This window comes from Gallinula chloropus (assembly GCF_964237585.1).
Source record: "Gallinula chloropus genome assembly, chromosome: 3".
Lineage (NCBI taxonomy): Eukaryota > Metazoa > Chordata > Aves > Gruiformes > Rallidae > Gallinula > Gallinula chloropus.
In genome coordinates this window covers 40,232,884-40,260,106 of record NC_140087.1, presented here as the reverse complement: position 1 = coordinate 40,260,106, position 27,223 = coordinate 40,232,884, and the positions used below count along the sequence as shown (strand labels likewise).

Genomic DNA, 27,223 nt, shown 5'->3' with positions numbered 1-27,223 from the left:
GCTTTGTCTAATGTGGGTCCTAGTATGTGGGAAGTGGTGCTTCATTCCATCTGTACAATGTCAAACTTGGCATTAGTGTTCTTCTGACTTCCTGACAGCTTCCTGAGAGCCCTGTTTAGATCAGCTGCTTCATTTTAGAAATAGGCAGCTCTGACTGGTGTGCACTTGGGTGCCCTCCTATACACGTGTGCTTCTAGAACTTGTCTAAAACTGTGGGGTTTTGGTCTTTCAGGCTGTTACTCTTACCCTGTTTGGAAAAGGAATTTTACTTATGGTCTAGTGGTGGTACATAGAGACTGATTCAGACCGAAATTGAGGAGTTGTGATCCTTTGTGTTCAGACACCTTGAACAGGTCAAATGTGATGAGAAGGAGACGTCAGCAGTGAATGTCAATCTTCAGATGAATCTTTAGAACTAATGATGGGAATGCTGGTTAATTGATAATGATGGAAATATAAGTAACTTCCTCGCAAGGAAAACCATTCCTCACAGCATTGTTCAGCTTTTTTCTCAAGGCCAGCAACATGCTGATGTGTATGAACTAGGCTTTTCTGTTAAAGAGTAATTCTTTTCCCTTTCTCGTTAATCTTCCTTAATTAGGTACTATGAAACTGTATCTGATGTGCTCAGTTCTGTTAAGAAAATGGAAGAAAGCCTAAAAAGGTTGAAGCAAGCCAGAAGAAGTGCAACTTCAAACCCCGTTGGCACAAATGGGGGCATGAGTGATGACAACAAAATCCGACTGCAGCTGGCCCTAGACGTTGAGTATTTTGGAGAACAAGTAAGTTATGAGAAACAAGTTTGTTTATTATTACTGCTGGTTTTGTAAGGGTCTCTTCCCAAGAGCTTTGGAGATGTTACCCTTACTTGCTGTGCCGTGTAACTTTAAGTTCCTTTCGGTGCAAAATATGAAACCTTTAATAAAAGAAGAAAATATTCCAGGAAGTGTGTGCAGTAGCTGCATCAAATTGTATAAGCATACTGGTTTGTACTCATTTCTGAGAATTACATATAGAAATAAACATCCAAGTGCCAGTCTGTATCGTTAGTTGCCAAGCAGCTGTCATCAGTCTTGTCTGTGATGTGTATGTTGCTGTTGATGCATTAGAACAGGTAGATAAAGTCTGCCTGTGTGTGAGCAGATGCTGCTCTCGTATCCAAGACTTATCACAAAGGAAAAGGATTTGGGTGGAAGAATGGAAGTGTTGCTAACAAGACGTATCATTAGGCAGGTTTGGGCCGGGGTTGGGGTTTTGTTCTTTGGTTCCTGTTAGGTGCAGGAGCATCACCGCAGTGTGAGTCGAAGTGTAACAGGCATTGATTGTTCATTATCACTTAGGAGCTGGTTTGGCGCACGTGGATGCTACAAAGGGTTCAAGCAGCAAACACCTCTTCAGAATCCTTTCGTTATGCCTTCGTTTAGATCCAGATTTTCTTTTCCAGGCAGTGCACTTCTAGTTCTCTCAGGGACGTATTTTTCTAATTGTCAGAGCAATAGATTTCCTGGCTACAAAATGACACATAGCAACCTCTCTGTTTGGAGAGCTGTTTTCATCCCCCAGGAAGTTCGAGGCTAGAACCATAGGCTCTTGCAGCCAGTTGAAGTGCTTTCATCGTCACGCTGTTGGCTGTTCTTGGATGTATTCATGTTTATCTTTAAAGTTTTGCCCAGAAACCTCACTTGGAGTTTGAAGAAAGAAAGGAAGAAGAAGAAAAAAAAATCCATTTAAATCAATGCATTAAAAACAAACTTAGAGCCAAGTTTCTGTTTCACTGGGAAACTTCCAACTGGCTTTAGTTACGAGTTGCCTCGAAGACGGTTAAATATTTGCCTGCAAGATGCTGCTGGGTTAAATCTTTCCAGTTAATGTAAAGTTGGATACATTTTATTTCTTTTTAATTGTGCACTATATGCAGTCATGTGGTTTGGCCACACATGGGTACAGGGCAAAATATATGCTGAGGGTTTTGAGTAGAATAACGAGGGAGCGTTTGATGTGTTAAGGAAAACTAATGTTTCTTCTGTGTCTTTTTAGATACAAAAGATGGGACTGGAAACGAGGAGCATAAAAAGCTTTTCAGCCCTCGCAGAGCTGGTTCAAACTGCCAAGGATCAGGCCACAGCAGAACATGCCTAGATATTTGTGAAAGCGTGTGACTGAGGATAAACAATGTCCCTAAAAGAAAGAGAGAAGGTTTTAACTCCCATTTTACCAAAAACGTAGCAATGAAGTGCTTCCTAATGTATCTTGAGCAACAAATGAGTGCAGCTTCTGTCAAGACAGGCTTGTGTCACCAAAAGACTGAGAAGTCACCATAGTTTTCCATTATATGGAAAGCAGTCAAAAGTTGTAAACTTTCTACGAGAGAATAAAAGTGAAAGAAAATGGTTTTTTTATTTTTGTTGTACATCTTGCAATGTAGAAGAATGAACTTATATGATGAAAATAATATGTAATAAATTGTCTTCCTAACTTTGGATGTCCTGGATGTCTTTGAATCAAACCTACTCATTGATGGCTGTCAGAATCCTTCAAAGGGACCTTATTCCAGCTCTCCTGGAATAAAGGAGGTGCTCACAGGAATAGGAATCTGCTATTTCTTGTTAGTGCTTTGCACTTCCCTGCTTCCCCTCCTCACAGGGCTCTTGTTTGGGTTGTGAACGTGTTCATTTTACCATTTAGGTTTTTTCAGGGACCCTAGTGGTGAGAAGTGCCATGTAAAGAAAGCTCTTAAAGTACTTTACATTTCAAAACTAATTTGTAGTGTCAGTATCGAACTTCCTGTCTGTTAGACTCAGCCTACCTGTCTTTCTTCAAACTAGAACTTAATTCACTGAGCTGGAATTTAATCACAGTTGGCATAACACTGATTTGTGTTATGTTGCCTGTTAGGATTCAGGGCAGTATTTTGCCTGAATACTTGTAGAATTCTTCTGACTTCAAACCTAGCTACTTGGGAACAAGGTACCTCTTTATATAGCAGGAAATTTAAAAAGTGTTATTAGGTTTTAAACAGTAGAATGATTAACAAAGGCCGGTCTTAAACTGAGAGTGACGTGCCTATCAACACTTTATCTTTTTTGTTTTGTTTTTTTCTTTTTAATGAATGACTGGTAACACAGTCTGGGAGCAGTAGGAGGTGAATTTGAAGCTTTCAAATGAGAGAACTCGCTGGGTGAGTGAAGGATGGTTTTGAGGTAGGGTTTTGGGTATTTGTTACCCTGTAAAAATTTAACACTGGAATAAAGAAGGTTTTTTCTTAATTGAAAAGACCTGTTTCTTCCTAGAGCATTTAGAGAACTTGTGTGTTCATGGGGGAAGCCAAAGAAGATGCAAGTCTTGCAAGCACTTGGTAGAGAGTTAGGTAGCACTGAAGTTGGAGGGAGCAAACCTTTCCCAGCACTGAAGCTTTTTTTCCACACTGCTGGAGAATTGACCAAGTTTTAGTTGAGAAGACAACTATGGGATCACTGGGCTTTTGAAGCAATTAGGGTAGGTGATTATTAGGGCTTTTCTAGCATTAATGTTATGAAGGGGGACAGTGGGGAAAGCACTATTGCTTGTAATGATGTTGCTGGTTCTTTGATTCAGTCCAAGTAGTGGTGAGCCGAATTTGACTCTTATTTGTGTAGTATCACTCTGTTCATGGCAAGAGACAGCTGAGAGAACATCAACAGTGAAATGAACCGACTTGCCAGGTGGTGGATACATTCAGTTTGTCTCCTTTGGTGGTGTGAAGATCCTCTGCTGCCAGCTTGGGTGTACAGTGCTGAGCGAATGGTGCTCCTCTTAGGGACAAGAAGTCTGTGGTCTCTGTTGTATTTTTCCAGGCTTCTAATGGATGAGTCTAGAAAGCTCTGTCTCCCAGCACCTCTTTAATTTATGAAGAGTCAGGAGTAGAGACATCTTGCTAACACTAGCTACAGTTGTGTTCAACAAGGCTTTCTTACTATTAAGATCAGTAAGTTATAGTCTGAGACTGAGACTGTAGCACTTTAAACACCTTGTGTAACTTCCTGCTTTGAAAGGTATCTTTATGAATTCAGTGTCTGTAACTGCTGTCACAGAAGCAGCACACTGCTGGTGACTGAGGGTACAAAGCTTTGGTGTTATCCTACAAAAGCAAGGGGAAGGATGCAGGCTTTGTACCAAAGTAACAAAGGCACAAAAAAGGTCACTCGCCCTTTTGTTGCACGCGATTTCCCCCAGTAACACCGCTCGCTGCTCCTCAGCGTGCTGGGTATACAGCCTGGACTGTTCTCCCTGTAAGACCAACTTTAATTTCAGGGCAGGAAATAACACTGTATAACAAATCAGAATTACTGAATGGCCCTGTGATTGCTGTAAACAAACACCACATCACTGGGTTTCCGTCAGCTCCCCGTCTCTTGCTCACTTGAATGGCATTTAGTTCTCTGCCAGCAGAATGCCACGTTAGCGAACAGTTCAGGTGCTGCCCTGGCTGAGAAAGAACTCATTTGTCTTGGGCAAAATGAATTTTATCATTTTTCAGAAGCTGCGTCGGTCAAGAGGAGATGATCTAAGTAAGTCTGTTCTGATAGAGATGTCTGCTGCTGCTAAGCCTCTTTCTTCTATTCCTTGGGGTTCTTTTTTGGCAGAAGTGTCTTGCACTTAACGACAGCAATGTAGATTCTGTGCCTTTTTCTTCTTGCCTTCTAGGATTTCCAGAAAACTTACTGTGCTTTTCTAAGCCTGGAAGGACTTTAGCTGGAAGAGGTTTTCTATAATTGCATTGAGGAGGGGGAGAGGGGTGGAACGTTTTCTTCTAAAATGGTAACTGGATCCTCAAGCTTGTGCGTTTCACCAGAAAAGACTCCTTTAACCTCATCACCTAAAGATAACCAACAATAGATGTATTTGCCTGGAAGACTCAATGCTGAGGAATATTTACTTCTATTCTTCCTTCCACAGTCATGCTATTGTGTTTGAATTGGGAGGCATGAGGAAGTAACTGCCTCAGTTTGGGGGGCGTGGGGGTTTTTTTGAAGCTTCTCAGCATGATTGTCAGCTATGCTCTGTGACAAACTATCTTGTTTCGATGAAGCTTACCTAGCCCATCCTTATCTTTGTTTTCTTTGTCTGGATCCCCTGTTTGCTAAAGCATGTTTTTAGGTTATTGCCTCACCAGGCTGTGGGTGAGCTGTAGACTGCTGCTGAGAGCTCGGGGTGCAAAGGGCTCCTGGGTGCTTAGGGTGTGCACTGTTGTGTGCCTGGTGGAGGGGTTTGGGGGGAGCTGGAGGGGAGTGAAGTGCATAAAATGCCATAAAAATTTTAGTTGTAACATTGTATGTCAGCAACCAGCCTAAAGAGAGTGTGTGTTACTGGAGAAGCGGAGAGATACAACGTATTTTGCAAGTCATTTGTATATATAGGAGAATGAGTACATGTATAGACGGCTTATCTTTGTAGTACTGCAGTACTTGCTCTAGCACCTCATCCCAGACCTTGCTCTGGCTGGCATATGTTTGATTCCCTGCCTTGGCCCTTCCTTTTCTTCTCCAGGGTGTCAGCAGAGAGGCACTTGCCATTATCCCCCATTATCCTCACCATTATCATTCATTATCCTCCACCTTCATCACAGAAATGGAGCCTTTTTTAGTCTGAAATTTCATCTGTGGCTGGTGATGCTATCTTCTGACTTGAAGTGAGTGGGATAACTTTTAAATTGGCATGAATGGTTGGAAGCTGCCTCTCTCATGCTTACACCTGTGTCTTGGCTGTACCGAGTAATTGCAACTTGCTGTCTTACAGAACCCAAACCTGGCTTGGAACAAGTTTCAGAAGCCAGACCAAGGGATGTTGTCATGGACACAAACCCAACTGAACTGTCGCAAAGCAGCTTGGAAGTGGCTGTATTTGCATCTTTCTGTCTGTGCATATTTATTGTTAATTCATTCAGAATATAATCCACGTACAGTGGTTAGATGTAGGAGCATGTGGAATGCGTACAGAATAAGCAGATAAACAGGCTGCTCTATCCAAGTCACAGCAGAAACCTTTCCAGGCCTGGAGATTGGAGCTCTGTGATCCTTGGGGTCCCTTCCAACCCAGACCATTCTGTGATTCTATCACAGCACATGAAATCCAAGTGTTCCCAAGTCTGTGTTGTGCTATTTGTTAGTCTGTTCCATTGAGCTAGAAGGATCTGCCACAGCTCTACGTCACCGACAGCGAGTCCCTGGCATTAGTGGGTTTGTATTAATAGATGTTTGGGCTGCTGTGGGGGACAATGAGCTGTTGTGCTGTGTGGGACACATCTGGCACCACATCCCACAGAGGCCTGCAGTTACGGTGAGTGCCACCAGTGCTGAAGACAGGTCTGGAGTTGTGAGGTGGAAATCTTTGTTCCACTGAGAGGTTTTCCTTGGTATCGTGTTCTCCCTTCTCAATTCCGGAGTCATCTAACAATCCGTTGTTGCAGTTCGAAACGTTAAACCTTTATTAACTCTGCTAAGAGCTGGGTTGGACTACAGAAACCTCTTTATTGGCACATCCACCATTAGTGTGGGGTATCACCAGAAATGCTGCCTTTTGAGAACATATGCTTCACAGGTACTAAAGTTTGCCAACCTGAGCTCTAACCACTTTTTCACTATAAGGCTGTAACAAATGCCTCTCTGGTTAGAAAGTAATCCAAGGAATGGGATTGTGTTGGAATAGTAGGTGCTTTTTTTATTCTTTTTTTTCTTTTTTTCCCCCTAAAATATACGGAGGTAATTCTGTCAGGCTGTGAGAATTCATCCATCACAGTTCATTAATGCTACTGGAGCCTATTTTTAGCTTTTCCATAGAGTTAAGAAGTGAACGTATCCATCTGGGCTGCAGAAAGAAGAAACTTCCTTTAAATGTCTTTCTGCTTCCAAGGCAAAAAAAAATCTGGTCTCAGTGGGACAAGCAAAGCCTGCCTGGGCTGCTGGCAGCCTTCTAAAGGAAAATGTTGCTGATGAAGCTGGAAGTCTCTGTGTGTAGCTGTAAAACTTTCACTGTAACCTAAAAGGGGGCGTCTCATGCAAACCTGACCAAACTAAAAATTAAGAAGTGACCTCTTAGGGGACAAAAAGGCCCTTTTCTATATGTTTCTCTAGGAAATGCTTATGCTTATAAAACTATTTTTTATGTCCATGCCCTGCCCACTGCATTGAAAAAGGGAGCTGGGGTAGAGGGGAATAAGGAAGAGAAGTTAGAGGAAAAGTTTGAGTCACCTCAGGTGAAACAGATGAAGAGGGATGCAATGTGGCAGTGGTTTAGCTTTCAAAAAGCTGTATTTCAGACACTACCTGCTTCATCTCAAAGCTAAGTAGAGCACTCAGCAAGGGCATAAAAATAGCTGATGAATAAGAAAAAGGTGATGGGAAATGTTCCTCATTCCCCTCCCTCCCCATCCCCCGTGCTTGCATTTAGACCCCGTGCAGTGGGTTTGTTACTCTGCCAAGGAAAAGCATTGCCCTTGACTTCTCTTCAAGGACAGCTAAACGGAACGGTGTGTTCAGTGTTACTTCCAGGAAGGTTGAATCTTCCTTCTGCTCTGTGGGGTCTTCTGGTGGGTCTGTTCCAGCACTGGCCAGTTTGAAGAAGGCTCTGTTTATTACCTGTAAGGCAAACATGAGAGTAAATTCAAAGTCTTCAGAGCATAAGTGCAGAGAGGCAAATGAGGGTTTAAGTGCTTTCTCTCACGTGAAATGATTGGCAACCTAGATGAGCTGCAAGCAGTGCAGGATAGGCTCCATGGATGTTTAAAAAGGCCCTTGGAGTGTTTTTTCAATAATGTGAAAAAGCTCTACAACTGCTTGCATGCTTGGGCTGTATAAAATCTGGGTATCCTTGAAGCCTCCAATAGAGCTCCCAAGCTAGGACACCTTCTAAAAAGCAAATGAAACAAAAGCACTCAAGTTACACAATTTGCCTTCTTTTTTATGAAGGACAGGCTTCTCCTTCAAGCTCTGCCTTTGTCCCCTTGGGACTTGACTGCTGGGGCGTGTCTTTACCTAAGGCCTTGTCCTGCACGTACCTCTGCGTGATTTCTGTGCCTGGTCCCAAAGTGATGGGGGACTATCCTCAGCAGCCCACAAGCTGCAGCCTCTAACACTTGTTCTGGCTGCAGTGCCAGGAGGTGTTTGAGATGGAGGTGGTAACAAAGGCCATCTAATTTGTACTCAGAGTACCCAGCATGCTCAGACTTTAAACTTCATCTTTCTCCTGTATGTTATGTTTGCTGCAGTGCTGAAATTTGGATAGTGTGAAGGAAACCTGCTCCTGCTGGTGGGTTAACTGAAAAGGTATTTACTATCATTTAGTCATCTGGAGAGTTCCCTACCAGACTGTCCCCACATAGCCCTGACTGGTTTGTTCTAGGCACATTTACACAGTTAAAGAGGCCAAAACTGATCTGGAGGCATTGGGTTTTTTACATGGCAGCCGTGTGTACCCTACCTTTCCAACTGTTAGATTGGTGTCGCTTATTTTACTGAGGTCTGCCCCCTTCCCCAGCAGTGCCGGCAGTTCCATCTCCGTGAGAAGCTCCTGTAGATCAGAGCTGCCTTCTACTGTTAACTCTGGCAGCGTTAATTTAATTTCCCTGTGGAAAAGAGAGAGGGAGAGGTGAGTGAGCGTGTGGTCTCTGGTGTCTGGGCACGGTGCTTGGGCACTCCTGGGGAAGCGGCATGTGGAAACTCCTGCTAGAAGTGGTGGACAGCCTGCTACTATGCACTGCTGGGTGGTGTGTTGTTGCTTCCACGGGGGAATTCACCCAAAATCTGACCCTGGCTAAGGTGTTAAACCCCAAATGAGCCCTCTTTGTGGGTCCTGCATTGTCAGTTATGGGAAGGGACTCACTCATTTCCCTGACATAGCCACCAATACAAAGCCAGTCGTGCCACGCTCAAGCTTCCTCAGGGAGAGGCTCCAGGTGTTTGCAGGTGTTTCTCTTTGTCCTTGGTGTTAAACCCTCCCTGGCCCAGTGTACCCAATTTCGTTCATCCCTACAGTGCCCCTACCTTGGGGACAGCTGCTGAAGCCAGGCCGAGGACTGTGGGGGCAGCTCGGACTCCACGTGCTCCAGGTCACTGCCATTGATGGGCTGCAGCAGCACCAGCAGCGCGGTCTTGCTGATGGGGACTTCCACCACAGAAAAGGTCCCACTGGCATCAGTTTTGTACCTGAATGTCCCCGTGACTGACAACATAGGGACCGAGACCCTTGTCTGTGAGTCCACCCAGAACTCCTGAGGCTCTGTGAGCCGGGATGCTTGCTTAACATTCACTGAAAAACAGGGAGAAAAGAAATTGATTCTTCTCTTTCAGCTCCCCTCCCCTCTGCCCCTTACCTGGCACACACGTTTCTTTAAAAACAACACACGGTGCATCAGACAAGAGCTGTGTGTGTAAAGTCATGTTTAGCTAATGCAAACAAATGTATCCCACACTCTGGGGCATCAGGCAGAGGCTAGTGTGAGCTCAAGGCATGGGGACCATGATCATCTGGACTGTGACCAGAGCCTCTAGATCTCTGTGCCTCGCCTGGGTTTCCACTTGCTTGGTTCCTCCTAAGCTGCCACTTGGCTCCCAGTCAGCTTGTAGGCCCATCTGCTTGGATTTCCTCTCCATCCCTGGAGCGGTGGTGACGTTTTGACTCCACCCTGGAGTGGTGGTGACGAGCGGTGGCACGTTTGGGAGCACATCCCTCGGGACCAGCCCTTGCTGCTGGAGCACTCTCAGGCAGCTGGGAGGGCTCAGGAGAGGGACAGCAGTGCAAGCTCTGGCTGAGGTCTCACCCTTGCCCATCTTATGAACCAAAGCAATGGGAAGGTAGTAGCAGTGAAGTGTTGACTGAGCAGAAGAGGTTAAAAATGACATACCTGGACACTTGCTAAATCTTAATATAAAGTTCTTACCCAGTTAACAAGTTTGGGAAGCCTTGCTCTCAGCTCCCGCTGCTTCTATGCAGCGATGCATTTCAACATGTTATCTGGTCCCTGCCATACACCAGTGCTGCTGCCCTCTTGGGCAGATAATCCTGTTGGCATCAAAGAAACTACTGCCATCAGCGAGAAAGGCAAAGATGCTGGAGTTAGGGACCTGGAAAGCAAATTTATATGCTGTGGCAACCTGCTTGCATTGAAGTAATATATATAAACCAGGAACTGGTCTGGGTGTACTGTTATGCTAGTCTGTTCTCCAATAAATCCAGATAAATGCTGGGCCCTAACATATTTAATATGTAGTAAGTGGTTTTTCGTAGGAACCCTTGCCTCAAATGACCTTGCATAAAAGAACATTCAGGCACTTTCACCTACTATAACTTCACCAAAAAGAATCAGCAGGTAGGAGATGTGAAAGGTGGAAGCAAGAGAAAGAACCAGGAAGTAAAGTTGCAAGGAATGGAAGCCAAAAGCAGTAAGGAGACACTTTCACAGGGTCTCTATAACCTGAAGAATTTATATCTCATGGGACAGTAAAAGTCAAGACTGGAAGAGTTAAATAAAAGGAAAAAATAATTGAGCATCCAGATAGATAAATGTATCAAGGTGGGAAAGTAACTGGTTCTAAATAGTCTTGGGACTATTTAGCCCTAACATCGTTGTCAGTGACACAGACAGTGGGATCAGGCGTGCCCTTGGCAAGTTTGCTGATGATGCCAACCTGTGTGATGTGGTCAGCGTGCTGGAGGCATGGACAGAATGATCTGTCCAGACACCTGGACAAGATTAAGAAGTGGGCCTGCACAATCCTCATGAAGTTCGACAACACCAAGTTCAAGGTCCTGCACATGGGTCAGGGCAACCCCAACCACAACTACAGGCTGGGTGGAGATTGGATTGAGAGCAGCCCTGAGGAGAAGGACTTGGACATGCTGGTGGACAAGAAGCTCAACATGACCCATTATATGCGCCTGCAGCCCAGAAAGCCAACTGTGACCAGCAGGTTGAGGCAGGTGATTCTCCCCTTTAATCCACTCTCCTGAGACCCCACACAAAGAACTGTGTCCAGCTCTGGGGAACCCAGCACAAGACAGACATGAACCTGTTCTAGTGGACAGCACCCTTGCCCATGACAGGGCAGAGGTGGGGTGGGGTGTGGAACTAGATGATCTTTAAGGTTCCTTGCAACACAAACCAGTCTGGTATTCTAACATATTGCAAGATCTCAAAGCTCTGCCATTGATTTTGAAAGGATTTGGTCTATTAATGTTGTGCCAGTCGTGAATCAGAATCATAGAACAGTTTGTCATGAACATGTTTAAAACCTTTTTGCTAGGTGAGGGTCAGGACATCTGTGCCCTTGAATGTGTAACTAGGTATGTACTCCCCTGAAAGTGTTCAGAAAGAAGTTACCAGTTTTAATATAACTGTTTCTTACAGCATTTTTTAAGACACAGGAGAGATCTATTTACTAAAATAGTAAAATAGTAAATAGTAAAAATCTATAATAATATAAATAATATTAAATATAAATAATAATAAAATATAAAATATATAGTAAAAATAGTAAAAATATAAAAATAAAAAATAATAAATAGATCTATTTTAGGAAAATAGATCTATTTTACTAAATAGATCTGCTTCAGACTTCTGAAATGTACAACAGAGAAACCTGAAGAAGATGGACATCCCTTCTTTGGAAGATGATAGCTAATGCACTGGAAGAAATAGTTTCTTACAGTGAGATCTCTTGTATCAGGACAAGGGAGTGATGGAGCTGGGCAACCTTTTGGCAACCGTATCAGAGTCAGGAAGAAACCTGTGTCTACAATATAGGGAAGATAAATAAAGTGAAAAAGGCTCTCAGTCACTGAGCAAAGATGTAGCCTGGAAGAGCACAATAGTACTCTGCAGTACTGACTTGGGAGTACAGGGATTGCCTTGAATCTTTTAATTTTGTATATGGTCCCAGCTTCCATAACTGGTAATTTGTTTGGTTGCTTCCAGAGCCAGAAGTTGCCTCCAGCCTTCTGTGTTTAACAGACATTAGAAGGGCCACGTCCACAATTATCTTTTGTAGCCTTTCTTGAATCTGCACCTCTGACCTCTCTGCCTGTGGACACCAAGGTCTTGGGGAAAAGGGGTTTTTTTTTTGCTTGCTTTAAACCTGCTTCCCGATCATTTGTGCTGGAGGACCCTCAGGAATTTTAGTTCCTTGCAGTCAGAAACGTTGTGCAATCCTCTCTTAATCACCTTCTTGCACTCTTCCTAATCCTTAGCTTCCTAGAAAATGTTGTGGAGGCCACCTCCCCCCCGCTTCCTCCCCATTACCCTTGCTGGCTCATGGCAGAGTACAGGCAGGACCCCCAGCATATGGACTGTGCTCCAGCCTTTCATCCAAGCCCTTTGTTCTGACCCCCAGACAGACATGGCCTTGCTTCCTCCCCGCTGTTCATCCTACCCAGCCTGCCCCCAAAACAAGCACTGCTGCCCCGTACCTGCCAGGCGGACGTCCACCGCAAACAGGAGGTTGGTGGATGGATCGATGTCTGTCAGCAAGCACTGGTTTTGGCCCTCGCTTTTGGCTTCCACAAAGGCGTTTATTTGCTTTGCTGCCTTGCTTGGGTTTGTAAAGTCAACAGCTCGGGCGTAGAGAGCATCAGTGGAGAGGAGCAAGTCCTGCACAAACTGTTGGGATAGAGGTACACCTGGGGCAGAGAACAGGCAGAGTGCCTTGGAAAAGAGCATCTCCTCATCCCTGCTCTTGATGAAGCTTTCAATTGTCCTCAGGCTAGAGAGCACTTTGTGTCCGTCCACCCTGGAGGTGCACTCGGGGTTTCCAGAGGGAGCAACAAATCCCAGCAAACCCTGCAAATCAGCTGCCGTCTGGTTTGAGGCGCCCAAGTAGAAAGACACCAAAGACCCGTAGAGAGTGGTTGGGGACAGGAGCACGTTTTGGCCCTGATGTGCTTCCTGCAGCTTGCTGTAAAACCGTGCGCCCAGGACATACACCAAGCCCTTCAGGTGGCTCAGTTTCTGCCTCTCCCGGACACCCAGGCTCGGGGCTTCCAGTTTGTCCTTGTCCTTTGGGTGATCTTCATAGTCAGGTGTGGTTTGAGACTCGATTGAGATAGGGACAAAAGTGTTCTTTCCCTCCTGGGCCAGGCTTTCCAGGTCCTTGCAGGTACTCTTGTTGAAAGAAAACAAATTGAAAGGGTGGACGTAGACCCGGTCACAAGTCACTGCGGTGAGGCATGCCAACAAACAGAGAAGATCTGCTGCCAGGTTCATGTCGAAAAATCACTTCCAGGGTGTCTGCTGAAAGAAAATGTGGGGAGGAAAGAATGATCTGCCTGTTGTACACACAGTTTCTTGTACTCGCAGAGGGAGGTGCTAGTGCTGTGCCGGAGTTGCCAAGGCAGGAATTTCAGTATTTAGCGCTGGTTGGTCTGACTTTGCCCCCCAAAAAGCCCAGGGTGAGATGGCCACCAGTTTCAAAGGCAGCAGGTGGGGAAATACTAAGCGTCAATCTGCTTTCATTACCCACTGCAGTGCCCTAAAGACTTCAGATGGGGAGCAGTATGGTCGCGCGTGCCGACTGGTTGGGCTTGCAGAGCAGAGTGTGTGAGTCCTGGCAGACTGTTACAGCAACACAAGGATATGGCTCCTGGGACCTGCTCAGAGCTGTCTTTGCAAGCCACTGCACTAAATCTTGCTGACACATGGACAGGCAAAGTGATTTGCCTGCTGTTAGGCGGGAAGTGGGTTTGGAAACCAGGTCTCCTAGGGTCGACCACTGACCAGTCCCGCTTTGGTATGTCTAGTCAGCATTACGCTTGGCACTAGCAGAGCACTTTGTGTTTTCATAGCCTGGTGCAAACATTTCACTGTAGCTTCTAGGCAAACACACTCAAGGCTTCCTTACACAAACGTGCTAACCCTGAAAGCATTTTCACAGCACCTTCTTTCTCCGAATGCAGAGTTAGAAGGGGTAAGCTGAGTTTTGCGCTGCTGTACAGGCAGTCTTCTGCAGTAAAAGACCACCTGCTGCTCTTGGTTTTCCTGAGAAGAAGTAGGATGTGACTATCACTGGTGTTTTGGCACAAAGGAGCTGGTGCACATTGGGAATAAGAAAGTCATGGCTGCACATACACACACATCCCCACACACGTGTGCAAACACAGAGACAAATTTTGTGTTTTTATAATTCCCACTTCTCCTATAGCTGAATTTTTATAGCTGACAGCTCTGTTCTATCTTCCCTGGATTTCTAGTATATGACTTTGAATTTATGTATTCAAAACCCAAGTGCATAGGAAGTTAGGTATCTGTAACACTGATCGTTGGCCAAAACACTGTTAGGCTGAGCTGTATGTTTATTCTGCTAGTCATCTCTTGTTTATTGTGGCTCTGTTCACCCTCTTTTGCCCTTTCCAAGCTCTGCAGAGCTAGTTGGATGGGCAAAATGCTAACAGCCTTGCCAGTAGCCAAGCTCTGCTTTCAGCCTTCTTTCTCCAAGATTTTTTTGAGTTGCACCAGCCTATCAGGTCTTGTAATTCTGGTAGCACGAGGCTTTTGAGAGGACACTGTGCAATGCCTGTCTCACCAACACTTTACACGGGGCAGGGGTAAGTGTCTGGGATTAAATCCAGCCATTTAAGACCTGTGACCTTCCCAGCCTGATTTATGATGTATAACCACATTTACTTCACCGCGGGATCCTGAAGTGTCCCTTGCCAAATAACACTCCAGTTTGCAGTGCCACCACTCTCTTGCAAATAAATAAACCATGATGAACAGATGCTTGGTAATTAGGCAAACCTTGCTAAGTACATATGCCTGCTGATGCGCACATCTACATTCCCAGGCTGTAGGCTCCTATCTCACAGCTTGGTTTACAAGTGGAGTTTCTGCTGTTGAGATGGTTCCTTGGGCTGTCTGAGTATCTTCTTAGTGGGTGTCTGCAGGTCAGGGCTGAAACCATTTGCTTTCTAGAGGCATTCAGGGGAAGACCTCCAGCTCTGCATTTTCCAGATTCAGACAACTCAGGAAAACAACCCAAAACCTCGTGACTTAGAGTCACTGCCCTTCCCACCCTGTTCTCGCCGTCATACAGTTCTTGTGAAGTATTTTTCACCCTTCCCATAGTGGCAGTGAGGATGACTCTGTCCCACCTGGCCGGGCTGTGCCGTTAGGTGGTTACCTCTCTATGGCCACCAGAGCCACGGCGCCAACTCTTTTCTCATGGGCAGGAACAAGAGGGGCAGTTCTCACTGCCGGCAGCTACACCGAGCCCACCAGTGGGAAGCCATTTCCCTGGAGAAGTCAGCCCAGAGCCTCTCAGCAAAGCACGAAAACTTGAGTTGAAAAACTGGCATTCAACATGAACCCAGTAAGGGTGCTTACTCGCCTCTGTGCTGCTGTGTGCCGCCCCTCCGCCGCCGTCCCCCCGCCGGGCAGGCTCCTTACAACACCTCTTCCCGCCGGAGCGGTGCGGCAGGATCGCCGGTGGACTTACACCCTTTCCAGGGAGAGCCCTTTCTGCATGTCTGTGTGTGCTGGCATTGCGCAAAGCTGCTTTACATCACAGCCCAGCCCAGGGGGGGGGCAAAAAAAGCCACCTCAGGCTAGACAGGACCTGATGAAACCTGCACACGGCTCGATGCATATAAAGCTCTGCATGGAAAGTTCTAGGGATGGGTATGCAACCTTTACCCTGGCCCAGCACGCCTGCGTAGCCTGCAGTTACACATTTACTGAGACCATGCAGGAGAACCGCTTACAGGAGCTGAAAATAGCCTGGCTCACTGTGGCTGGACCCAAAGAAATGCAGATTTCCTTGTGCCCGTTATTTGTTGCACAGCTGGACCAGACTTTCTTCTTCCCAGACACATTACCTTGCAGCTCGTGGGTAGGACATGCATGCTACTGCAGAGTAACATTGCTAAAAATTGCAATTTTTACCCTTTCTTCTCCTCTTGACTTATCCAGAATATCAAGTTTGTTGGTTTTCCTCTTCAAAACATTTCAAAACAAAATGTGTTGAAAAGGAGAGGACGAAAGCCAGAGCCACATCACTGAAACATTGCCCCTCCCAACCTCAGCTTCCCAAGCTCTATTTGGCAGAAGGTGTGTGCAAAGGAAAGGGGGATTCAGAGATCTTTCTGCTGCTTTTGAAATAGTCTTCCAGTTTGCCTCTTCTTCCTCTTTCAGCAAATAAACAGCAAATCAAACCTGCGATGGTGCAGTTGGCATAAGCCGGGTCTTGATCAGTGTCCCTGTTGTAGTTAGTAATTAAAATCCCATGGCTTTAATAGCAGTGGGGCTGATTTAACATCCATGCCCTGAATTTAGGGGTCCAGTCAGGCGTGTTTGGTACTGTGGTGTCTGGTTACATGCAGGATTCAAGGAGAGAGAAGGGGATGTTTTCAGAGCTGGCAGAGTTGAAGGTGGAGACAGAAACAGCAAAGACCTGCCGACCAAAGCACTGTGTGCCAAGTGGCTAATCCTGAAGGGATGGGAAATTTCTGTCTCTGCATCCCTGCTTGTCATTTAAATGATTTGATTACCTTAGCTTTAACAAGGTCTAAAACCAGCTCTGAGCACTGGCCAATGTGACACACAAGGCTCAAACAGCTTGAAATATTTAAGGTGTTTTGTCCTGCTGCTGCCTGAGCATCTCAGCTGAGGAAGCATCTGGCAACAGAATGGTTCCTGAGCATTTGTACCATCTCGGGAGGGCTGTAAAATGCATGCAGCCCAGCCACGGATCCAGGCAGCAGAAGTAGTTCCTCCATCAAAAATGCATTTTATGCAGCTAAATGCCAAATAGAACAAGCTAGGTTTCAGACTGCGACACCCCCCTTCTTTCCCCTCTCCCCCAAGAGTTCTTCCCACAGGCAGGTTGGGGGAGAAAGCTGGTTCCTTAGAGACCAGTAGAGGTATGGGTGGGATGTATGACAGCCCAGCCCAAATCAGTGTCTTCTCAAACTTTGGGGCTCTTTTTTGGCATTCATATGAAAGGTATTGTTCAAATTTCTCCCCAAAACTGTCAATGTCTCTGGGAAGTGCAGGAGTCTTTCCTCACATACACACACACACAACTCAATCAATAAACTAATGAAATTAAAATACCCAGCTTTCTCCAGAAAAACACACTTCACCAGAAAATGTTCAATGACCCACTTCCACCAAAGTCTTCCTCCTGCTTCAGACCACTGGGAATTTGGCTGGCTTATGTAATGAGGGAGAAGCTTTGATTTCGGCTTACATTCCTGCCCTGCTACTAAGCTCAGACACAAACCTTCCCTGATTCACCGGTCACTTATGCTCACTCAATTAATATTCCCCTATTAAGATGCATCAGGCACTAGTGCACTTCTTAGATCTTGTCTTTTACAGTCTCACAGATCCTCTTACAAAGAAGAAACTTCCAGGCTACGAAGAACAGACACCACTACACCTGAAATGCATTTTATCCTAGTAGGACTTCATTACAGTTAACCTTTTCCTTCTTGGCCATTCTTAACTGCGAGTGCACAAGCACTGTTTCAGTTACTACACATGGACCCTTTGGTCGGGCTTTTTCTTTTTGGTTGGGTTGCCATGGTTTTAGGAATGAGCACGTACTTAGAGATAGAGCTTCGACTTCAGAAAGAAGAGAATCTCTATCCTGCTCTTTGGCTCCAGCTTCCAAGGGTTTGGTTCCCCAAAGAGAGCTGTGCCAGAAAGCCTGCGTGGGGCCAAACTTGCATGAAAAGCTTTCCAGAAACTAGGAACTGAAGAAGGTGAAAGCAGGGCTGTTCCTAGAGGCATCCCCCATGCAAAGCAAGCCCAGGGCCCACACACATTTCCTACCAGATCTCACCCTGCAACAGTGGCAGTAAAGGTAGAAAGAAACACAGACATCTCAAACCTGCTCTTCAGTGAAGAGGTTTGCGCTCTCCTTTTGCCCCACTCTTCCCGGTACCGGGGTAGATTCGGCTCCCCCTTTTATACCCACTCTTGCATAAGAGAGGCCCTCCCTCCTCCCCCCCACTGTCCTCATTTCTCTTCAAAACCTGCCTCTGTTTTTCCTGCTTGTTATTCATGGTCGCTGCTGAGAGGGAGCAAAGAGGGGTGGAAAAACACTGGTGCTGTGGTTATGGGTTCCCTCACAGCCCTGCTCCTCATCCTCATCGTTTGCTCTATTGAGAAGTGCTAACAGGGAAGCGCTCCCCTGCCCCATGAAGATGTCTGGGAGGTGGTGCTGCTTTTTTAAAATACCATCAAATAGATTTGGGAAATTTTACCCCTGGCAGAGGAACACTAACTCTACAGCCAGCAGCGAGTAATTCAGTCTTGAATGGGAAAATTATTCTGTCTAAGCTAGAATTCCGATTGATCGGCCAGGAGACTATTCTCTTGCTGAACAACATCACGTCTCCATGCTGTCAGAAAATGTTTTCATTGATCCAGGTCATTCTGGGAAAGACTGTATAAAATTCAGCACTTTGTGCAGAGATAATAGTAAATATTTTATTCTGTTTGGTTCAGGGTTTTTTTCCATCCTTCTCAAATTTTACTTTAGGATCGGAACTCGAAGGGGCCGGATGCACTCCTGTGTTATGTTCTTATGTCCTGCGAGGTTATGGTGGGAGTCATGGAGAAGGGACAATAAATTACCATGCTCAGAGCCTCAGACTAAGGGTCTTCACATGGGCTCTTCCCAGGCCGAGCTGTCATGTCTGACCTACATAGTTTATGAATTAATATATGGCTAAATCACAGAATCACAGGGGTTGGAAGGGACCTCGAGAGATCATCGGGTCCAACCCCCCTGCCAAAGCAGCTCCCTAGCACATATTGCACAGGGAGCCGTCCAGACGAGTCTTGAATATCTCCAGAGAAGGAGACTCAACCACCTCCCTGGGCAGCCTGTCCCAGTGCTCTGTCACCCTCACTGTGAAAAAGTTCTTCCACATGTTGGTGCGGAACTTCCTGTGCTCCAACTTGCAGCCATTGCCCCTTGTCCTGTCCCCACAGACCACTGAAAAGGGGCTGGCCATTTCCCCCTGCATCCAGACTTAGGATATTTACAAACATTAATAAGGTTCCCCCTTAGTCTTCTTTTCTCTAGGCTGAAAACATAATAGCATGTATGTGGTCATATATCATTCATTACTACATTTTGAGGGTATCTTTTTTAAAGACTAAAAATACCCTGAGTGAGAGGTAGGCAATGAACTGTTCATCTATACAACCTCTGGGTTGATGTAGGTAACCATAAACCTCTTTATTCCATCAACATTCATAACACTCCTTCCCCCTTCTGCTTTGATAAGGGAAGCCAAGGCGGGGTCTGGACAAGGCACCTGACAGAGAGGGCAAACAGGCACTGGGAAAAGGATGGGAATGAAAGGAAAAAGAGGATGCCTCTGTGGGAGGATCTGTCAAAAAGAAGACAGGGAATATTGCTTCATTGTGTGGTGGTAGCCCCAGGTGTGGCAGGCAGTCAGGATGGTGGAAGGACCACGGTTTGTGAGACATCAAGGAAAAACTCTGTAGAGCAGCCAAGTGCCTACAGAGACCAAGATGCTTCAGTCTGGAAAAGCAACAACTGGTATGGGGAGTATAAACATCAAATGATGAAGGTGAACTGGCAGTCCTGTCACCATTTTGTTACGATGCCAGAATCAGTAGTTTCCCAGTAAAATGATCAGACAGCAAATGTAAATGAAAGGAAGGGCCCTTTCACCTATATCCCACTGCCATGGGATGCTGCAGAGACCAGAAGTCTTAACTGGTACAAAACAAGATCAAACGAGCCCACAGAGGGCACAGCCATCAGGGGCTTAAGGACATGATGGCCCAGGTGTGACTGCTTATTCAGGAAATCCCCGGACAGCCATCTGTCACTAAATTTAGCTTGATCCCTATAACGGCTCTTGTGCTCCTCTCTAAGGTCTTGTCTCAACTTGTGATGGAAACAGAGATGTCTGCGCTGAGCCCAGCTGATGCTGGGCTCATTTTGCAGCACAGCTTGGAAATGCTCTTTCAGCAGAGCTCTGCCAGTGAAATGTCACACCCAGTAAACCTGACTCTCATCCCTGGCATCGCTGTGCTGTGCTCCTGTGTGCAGTGCCTTTAGTTGCCTGCTGCTTGCTCTTCAAAGTCAACATAAAATGTGGACAAGTTCTGAAAACTGTGGGTAGGTTCTTAATATTAGTGAGCCACTCTTCCTGATTCTTTCTCTCTTAATCAGGGTAGGTGTACTAACCGGTGGCAGAGTTGCTGAACTGGGGTCTGAAATGTGCCTCTGTCTTGTGCCAGACCTTTGGGCTCTGTTCTTTCTTCAGCTGCACACAAAGTACTTGGTGACTCTTTTCCAGAGCAAATAAATAGGGAAGCTCTGGCCACAGGTCAATCAGGTTTCTATACATTAGGAAACAATTTTCCTCCCATTCTGTGAGAACTGTGGCAAGGTGCCATGGGCCTGATTTTATTTGTTTGTTTTTGCTATCTCTGATGGGGAAAGGCAGTGCAGAGTAATTTTTTTTAAAGCTGTTTTAATAAAACTTTGATAAGGAATAGGTTTGTGTGTGATTTTTCCCATGTTTTCTCTGTACACCTGACCTCTGCCCTTCTCGGCTGGAACCACCTTTCTGTGAAAGCAGCTGGTGAGCGTGGGGGGATGTACTCAGCTTGCCCAATTTTTTGTGTAAAGAGGATTGCAAAAATGCTTTTCAATAATAGCATTCAAAGTACAGATGATGAAAGAGATTATCCTGCTTCTGCTGCGAGGAGCAATGGAATAATTGGCAATGCAGTTGCTACAAACCCCAAGGACCATGTGTGCCATCCCTGTGCTGGGTCTGAGGGATGCAGCCTGGACGATGCCAAAATGCAGATGGTGAGTGGGCAGCCAGAGAGCTGATTCGGGTAGCTGGGGCCTCCCCAAAAGGGCACATGTGGCACGGCACTCCCTCCTTGCAGGAAGAGAGGTGCCCTGGCTGTGCTGCCTGTCCCAGAAGCCACTGCCCTGGCAGTGCTACAAACCCTTCTTGATGGAAGAGGGAGCATCACCATCTCCATCCTCACTTCTTTCTGCTTCTCAAGGAACAGTCCCTTTGAGGGAGGTCTGTGCACTGATAATCCCTAATCTGTGGAGCTTTTCTGACCCAAATCAGTTTATATTAACACGAGCACATGTTGTTCCAGCTTATAGTTGCGTTGGGTTTGTGGGCCCTGAGTGGAGAGATCACTTTGCTTCTTGTAACCCTTTTTTTTTCCCTCCCAGTGGAAGATGCAGTTTCTAAAAGCATTTCAGGAATGGTCTGTGTGCAGCCTACACATGCACACACAGGCAGGACTGTGACATGCATGGGCAAAGGTACCCTCCTACCCTGCGCATCCTTGGGCGGGCAGAGCGTTGCATGCAGCAGGACTCCGCTGCTTTGCATGCGATTCCGTGTGTTGCTGAGACTATCCGTGGCAGCCTCCTGCCTCAGCCAAGGAGTAGTTTAATCACATACAGTTTATGCAGCCCATTAATGAGAAACAGGCAAACTTCTTCCCTGCCTGGGGTTCAACGACTCTTGTGTTATCCAGAGGCGTAGTCCCTGAAAGGCGGGTCTCACACAGCCAGCCAGCTATGGGGGCAAAACTGCAGCTTGCTCGGCCCCACAGCAGCAATTTTCACTGCCCCAAATATAATCTGTAGTTTAAAAAAGGACAGACCCACGTGTGACCTGAGATAAGCATGCGGCTTTCAAGTTCGCTCTAATTTGAGGGGCACACAACCCACCCCAGCAAAACTGCCGGCCACATGGGACTCCCCTCCGACGTGCAGATCTCGGTGGAGAGATGGAAGAACGGCAGAAAGCAGCGAGAGCGAGACGGAGCCAGGCAGCGTTATGTTAAGGCTGCCCAGGCTTCCAGAACCCTGGCAGCGCCCCTCTCCCTGGGGCGGCACCGCAGCCCCGTCACCTCCTCCAGAACCAGCTCCGGCCACACCGGAACCCTCTACCGGCACCAGCACCGATGTGGGACTATTCACAGGTCTGAAGGTGGGGAAAGGCGGTGAAGCAGGGTGAGGAGAGGCGGTAATCCAGCCAGTGGTAGGACAGCAGGGATCGTGGCAGATCCCTCTCTCCTTAGCCGAAGCTGCCTCCGTGCGGAGTGCCTCCGCATCGCCGCTCCCAGCCGGGCAGCGCCGGCCACATCGGGAAATGTCATTACCCAGCTGCGCCGTGGTGAATCAGCATAGTCAAAGCAAAGAGGCGGGGATGGGTGGGGGGTGGGAAGGTAAATTTATACCCAGTGGTGGGGTTTTCTACAGGAAAAGTGGGAGAGCTTGTAATTGAAGCTTCTGGGGATTCAGTAAGTGGCAAAACTCAGCCTTTTTGCAGATCAGAATGTCCTGGTTTGTTTATACTGGATGGTTTTTAAGCAAGGGCTTGAATGTTTGCTGTGGTTTGGGGTTCATTTTATTTTTTTACTTTGCTTTATTTTTCCACATTTTCTATGTTAATTGTAAAAACGTGAAATAACATTTTCACTGGCAGCTTAAGGGATATAGCCAAGGAACAGTAAATTCAGCCCAGGATATTCCTAATGAGAAAAGAATTAAGATTGCCTGCCGGTCACGATGCTGAAACACACACTGATAAAATCCTCTGAAAACCACCTCCCTCCCCCACCCCTCTTAAAAAAAAAACCCAAAAACCAACCAAAAAAAAAAATATCAGTGGGTGCTCTTACAGCCATTCTCCCAGGGAAAGCTGGGCTCCCGTAGGGATTGCCTCTGACTCAGGGGGTTTGAAGACCTGCTGCAGTTTGGCTCCAGTCCCATCGCCACCAGTGTTACCCAGTCTAAAGTAAAAAAGCTCAAAAATAATCTTCAAAGCCCTCTTTTGTTTGTAAACCAGCCCCTCCTCCAAAGCAAGGAGTGAATGCAGCGGTGTATGCTTAGCTCTGACAAAAGCCTGAACCAACAGCTCAGAAAGACATGCCAGTTTGGGTAAAGCACTTCCATGGTTTTCTAATGATAATATTCCAGCCGCCAGCACGGATCATGTTGTGATTATTTACCAAAGCACACAAGAAGACGTGTTTCATATTTCATTATGGGTCTGCAGAGAGGAAGCCCATCTGGTGATGCTGGGCAGAGAGGGGACAGGCAGAGCTGCTGCCCCCAGGATGTTGTAAGCATCGGGGTGACCCGGCAAGGGGACCTACAGTGGGAATGCTGCCCTGTGGGGGGTCACCCCTGCTCAGGCTGACAGCTCAGCACCGACCTCCAACCCACGCCCCGCAGCATGCCTGGCCCATGTCAGCATTTCATAGCCAGGTATGGCAGTGATGGCCAAGCAGCAGGTCCTAAGACCACATTTGGGGCTGACAGCGCTTTAGGAACAGGAACTTTGGCTATTACACACAGAATGACTCACAGAATGACAGTGAAAGCAGGCAGCTGTGGCCTCCAGCCTCTCACAACTCCGCAAAATGATAATGAACATCCACTGTAATTTTAGGATCCTACTTTGAATGAGATTTTGATATCCTGAAATTCCTCCAAGATATTTTTTTCTTTAATCAGCTCAGGGCAAGATTTTCAAAGGGCACTTCTTTAAACCCCTCCCCCTGGTTTCCTGTACTCTTTTTCTCCTTGCTCTCCAGCACTTTTCACTAGGCTATCCATGCCATTTTTTGGGGCAGTCCAGTCCTCAGGCCTGGCTTGCAGTCCCTGCACAGCCCCTAAAGCCCTGCATGATATTTTTAACTGCCTCACTTCCACCTCTAGAAATGAAGAGGCCCTCCCTCTGTAGAAACCTCTGGAAATGCCAGAGAAAGCTTGTGTTACCTTGTTGCTGGAAGCTGCAGGAAAAGTCCTTAAAAAACCCAGCCCTGGGCTGGGCCCAGTTTCATCTGGTCTCAGCTGTTGTTAGAGCAATATAACACGTCCCCAGTCAGCAAAGTCGTGTGCAGGAGCATGTGCAAACCCTGCCAGGCTGCGAGCCACCGGGCAAAAGTCCACGCAACACATTAAGCCAAAGAAAGGGGAAGTATAAGAAGCAGCACGGTTTCATGTGACCGTGGCTGTGGCATTTGGATTCAAATCAATGCAAGGTTCAGAGGGTGCCAAGCAGTGGGAAATGAGACTAATCTCAGAGACAGAACAAAGATGTTTTATATAACTTCATACAAATTCAGAGGAGGAAGGAAGGATGGAGAGCTCTTAAGATTCACGGATGCTACCTCAGTCCACACAATAACATCCACCCTTAAGTCTCTGCCTAGATAAAGGAAAACTATAAAGGGACAAAACCAGTGATATCCCAAACCCCTGGAGAAAGAGCACAAAATGAAATCATCTAGCCTAAACCAGTCCCTTTCCGAAGGTCAGATGACACTGAAGGGGCTTAGCCAGCGGGCAACAAGCACTGGAGAACATGGGATCAGTCAGGTCAAAGGCTATGGATAAACCATCTGATGATAAACTTATGACAGAACATGAGGTTTAATGACAACAGGGTTATGAAAGACTTAATCAGGTTGCTGTCATTTGAATAACCCACTCTAAATCCTGAATGACCAGGGTCCACCTGATGTTGATGGGGAAGGAGCTACCTAAGTGTGTCTCAGACAAGCACATGCCAGATGCTGAACAGTGGGGGCTGAAAGTCAGAACTGCAACATGATGCTAAGCAGGAGGCCAAGGAGAAGTGGAAATGAGTTTCCTACATAAGGCGTTTTTGTTTCCCTTTATGTCACCTCCTACTCTGTAAGTTACAGCTAGAGAGAGAGAATGAGAGTCTCCCTTAGGTAAAACTTTTAAAACCACAGAAAACCAAACCAGAGTTTCTGCCTTCTTGATGAAAACTAGAAGATCTAGACTCGCAGACTCACAGAATGGCAGGGGTTGGAAGGAACCTCTGGAGATCATCTAGTCCAACCCCCTGCTAGAGCAGGATCACCTTGAGCAGGTTGCACAGGACAGCATTTGGGTTGGTTTTGAGGCCCAGAGCCTCACTGGGCAGTCTGTCCCAGTGCTCTGCCACCCTCACAGTGAAGAAGTTTTTCCTCATGTTCAGGTGGAACTTCCTGTGTTCCAGTTTGTGGCCATTGCCCCTTGTCCTCTTGCTGGGCACCACAGAGAAGAGTCTGGCACCATCTTCTTGACACCCACCCTTTAGACATTTGTAAGCATTGATGAGATCTCCTCTCAATCTTCTACAGGCTAAACAGCTCTCTCAGCCTTTCCACAGAAGAGAGATGCTCCAACCCCCTAATCATCCTTTCAGCCCTCTGTTGGACTTTCTCCAATAGTTCCCTCTTTCTTGAACTGGGGAGCCCAGAATTGGGCACAGTACTCCAGATCCAAGGAAGTCTAACCCAATAGCACTGATGATAGAAGAAGAAACAACAGAAATTACTCTGCTCTCATTCTTTTCCCCAGTAAGTGTGCCTGAGGATCTGCTCTTGGCAGAGGATGCACGCCCTCTGCCAGAGCCAGCACTTCTTCAGCACAGAACCTGCCTGGACCCCTCTGTGGATGTTGTAGGATGACCTGTGTGGCTGTGCAGGAGCTCGATGCCCATGGGCAGCTGCAGTTGTGCTGGTGTTCACACTCTGCTTTGGAGCCACGGCTGAAGGTAACAGATAAAACTCCCGGTGTTTCAGGAACAGGCGTTTAATGATGGTGCCTGGAAGAAAAGGGTGTTCAGCTTCAATATACAAGTTTGGCCTGCGCATTGCTTGCGCTGTTACACTGTCACCTTGAAATCTTGCCTGGTGATGGGGGTCCTTAAGAGCTCTCTGCAGACCGCAGGAACCTAACAGTTCCCAGAGGTGGCCTGTTGGGAATTAATAGCATTAGACCTGACATCCATCTCTTGGCTGACAGCACCTTCACACCCTGGCAGGCACTCGCTTTGCCAACCAAAGACAGACCTGCTCTACTGCCCCTGCTGGGAGAGAGCCACTGGGCTGGAAACCTACTGTTCCTGCCACAATGCAATCGTGCAAGCAGGACTTTATTACTCAGGGCTGTCTTGTATCGCTTCAATGTCCCAACGTGTCTGATGCATCAGTGTGCCAAATGAAAATGTACATGGCCTGGTGTCATAGCCTCTTACTGTCTGTGTTCACCTGCTGGTCAGGGAGTGTTACAATCTTGGGAGCATGTCTAGGGAACAAAGTCCTTCTAGGTCAGTGGTTCAAATCTTGCCTGCCCCTCTCCTGAGCTAGTAGCAGCATGCCGATGATTTCTCTCCGTAACAGAGTATCACAAGACCTGTGTTTTGCTTTCTTCCCACCTATAATGGTCTCTGAGTATCCCCAGACAGCACCAAATGGTAACAGTAAAAAGAGCTGCCTTAGGGGAGAAATGCTCCTCTCACTGCTTTCAAAAGGTGATTTTGTGGTAAAGAGCAAAACTGGTTGAAGTCCCTTTCCTTGTAAAACACTTGAGTGGGGTAGGCACATGATACATACCTCCGTATGTTTCTGCCCTTCCAGACCAGAAAGCCTCAGGGATGAGCCCACTATTGTTAACATGTGACTAGCAAAGCGTCGCATTTTAATGAGAACTGAGATATTTTAGAAGCATTTTCTTCTCATTCTTCTTTTTTCTACCTGCATTCAATAGGCTTCATCAACCCTGGGTACTTTCAGTCGCATTTTACACCAAGGCTGAGATCTCAGAGCTGTGAAGTTTCCCTGCAGTGTCATAACATGAAGCAGCAGGGTGAGGGGAGGGAAAGGCTATCCCTGCTCACTGTGGGAAAACATCCAGAGCGTTCACAAAGGAGAGAAACTGCATGAATCCCTGTACAGCAGGAAGCATCCATAGAGGTCAACCCACACATTTCTGTATACAGCTTAACTCTGAAAAAAGAGACAATCCCTGAAGTGATATCTGGCCACTCTTCTTGGGCAGGTGTGGAGACCACATATCCAGGACATCAAACATCTCCTTCCCTGGTCAGCACATTAGTTTGGTGTGTGAGAACATACCTCAGCCCACACAGAGGTGCTGTGGATATCGTGCATTCCTGGTTTTGTGGTGGCACTCAGATGCCCTTTGCATGCCTCAGCTGCTTGGCTGGGATGCATCTCACTTGACTCTACACACTTAATAGCTGAGCATGTACTTAAGCTAGTCCATAAGGGTCTGTCTACAGGCAAATGAAAGACATAATCATCTCCAGAGGAATCTTATGGATGAGAACATGATGAATCACTTTCTGGAGGGGCCAATCTTCTGTACTGACTGTGGAAAAAGCTGAGGTGAGGAGCTTG

At 46.6% G+C, this 27,223-nt stretch overlaps 2 protein-coding genes across 2 annotated transcripts in view; one reads left to right on the top strand and one right to left on the bottom strand.

Moving 5' to 3' along the window:
* Nucleotides 1-2,482, top strand: part of COG2 (component of oligomeric golgi complex 2) — a gene marked incomplete at its 5' end in the record, with an annotated part of 29,652 nt that extends 27,170 nt beyond the window's left edge. Inside the window, 2 exons of the mRNA XM_084261060.1 lie at nt 602-782; nt 2,038-2,482. Coding sequence (XP_084117186.1) covers nt 602-782; nt 2,038-2,139 — 283 coding nt within the window. The 3' untranslated portion in view covers nt 2,140-2,482. The remainder of the gene's footprint in view (nt 1-601; nt 783-2,037) is intronic.
* A 3,393-nt stretch (nt 2,483-5,875) lies between these two features.
* Nucleotides 5,876-13,231, bottom strand: AGT (angiotensinogen; the record flags this gene model as incomplete). Its single annotated transcript, XM_084261357.1, has 4 exons — nt 5,876-7,613; nt 8,455-8,599; nt 9,018-9,282; nt 12,439-13,231. 4 exons carry the CDS (start codon nt 13,229-13,231, stop codon nt 7,422-7,424), a joined length of 1,395 nt encoding a protein of 464 aa, XP_084117483.1. The 3' UTR covers nt 5,876-7,421.
* Nucleotides 13,232-27,223: the final 13,992 nt, after the last annotated feature.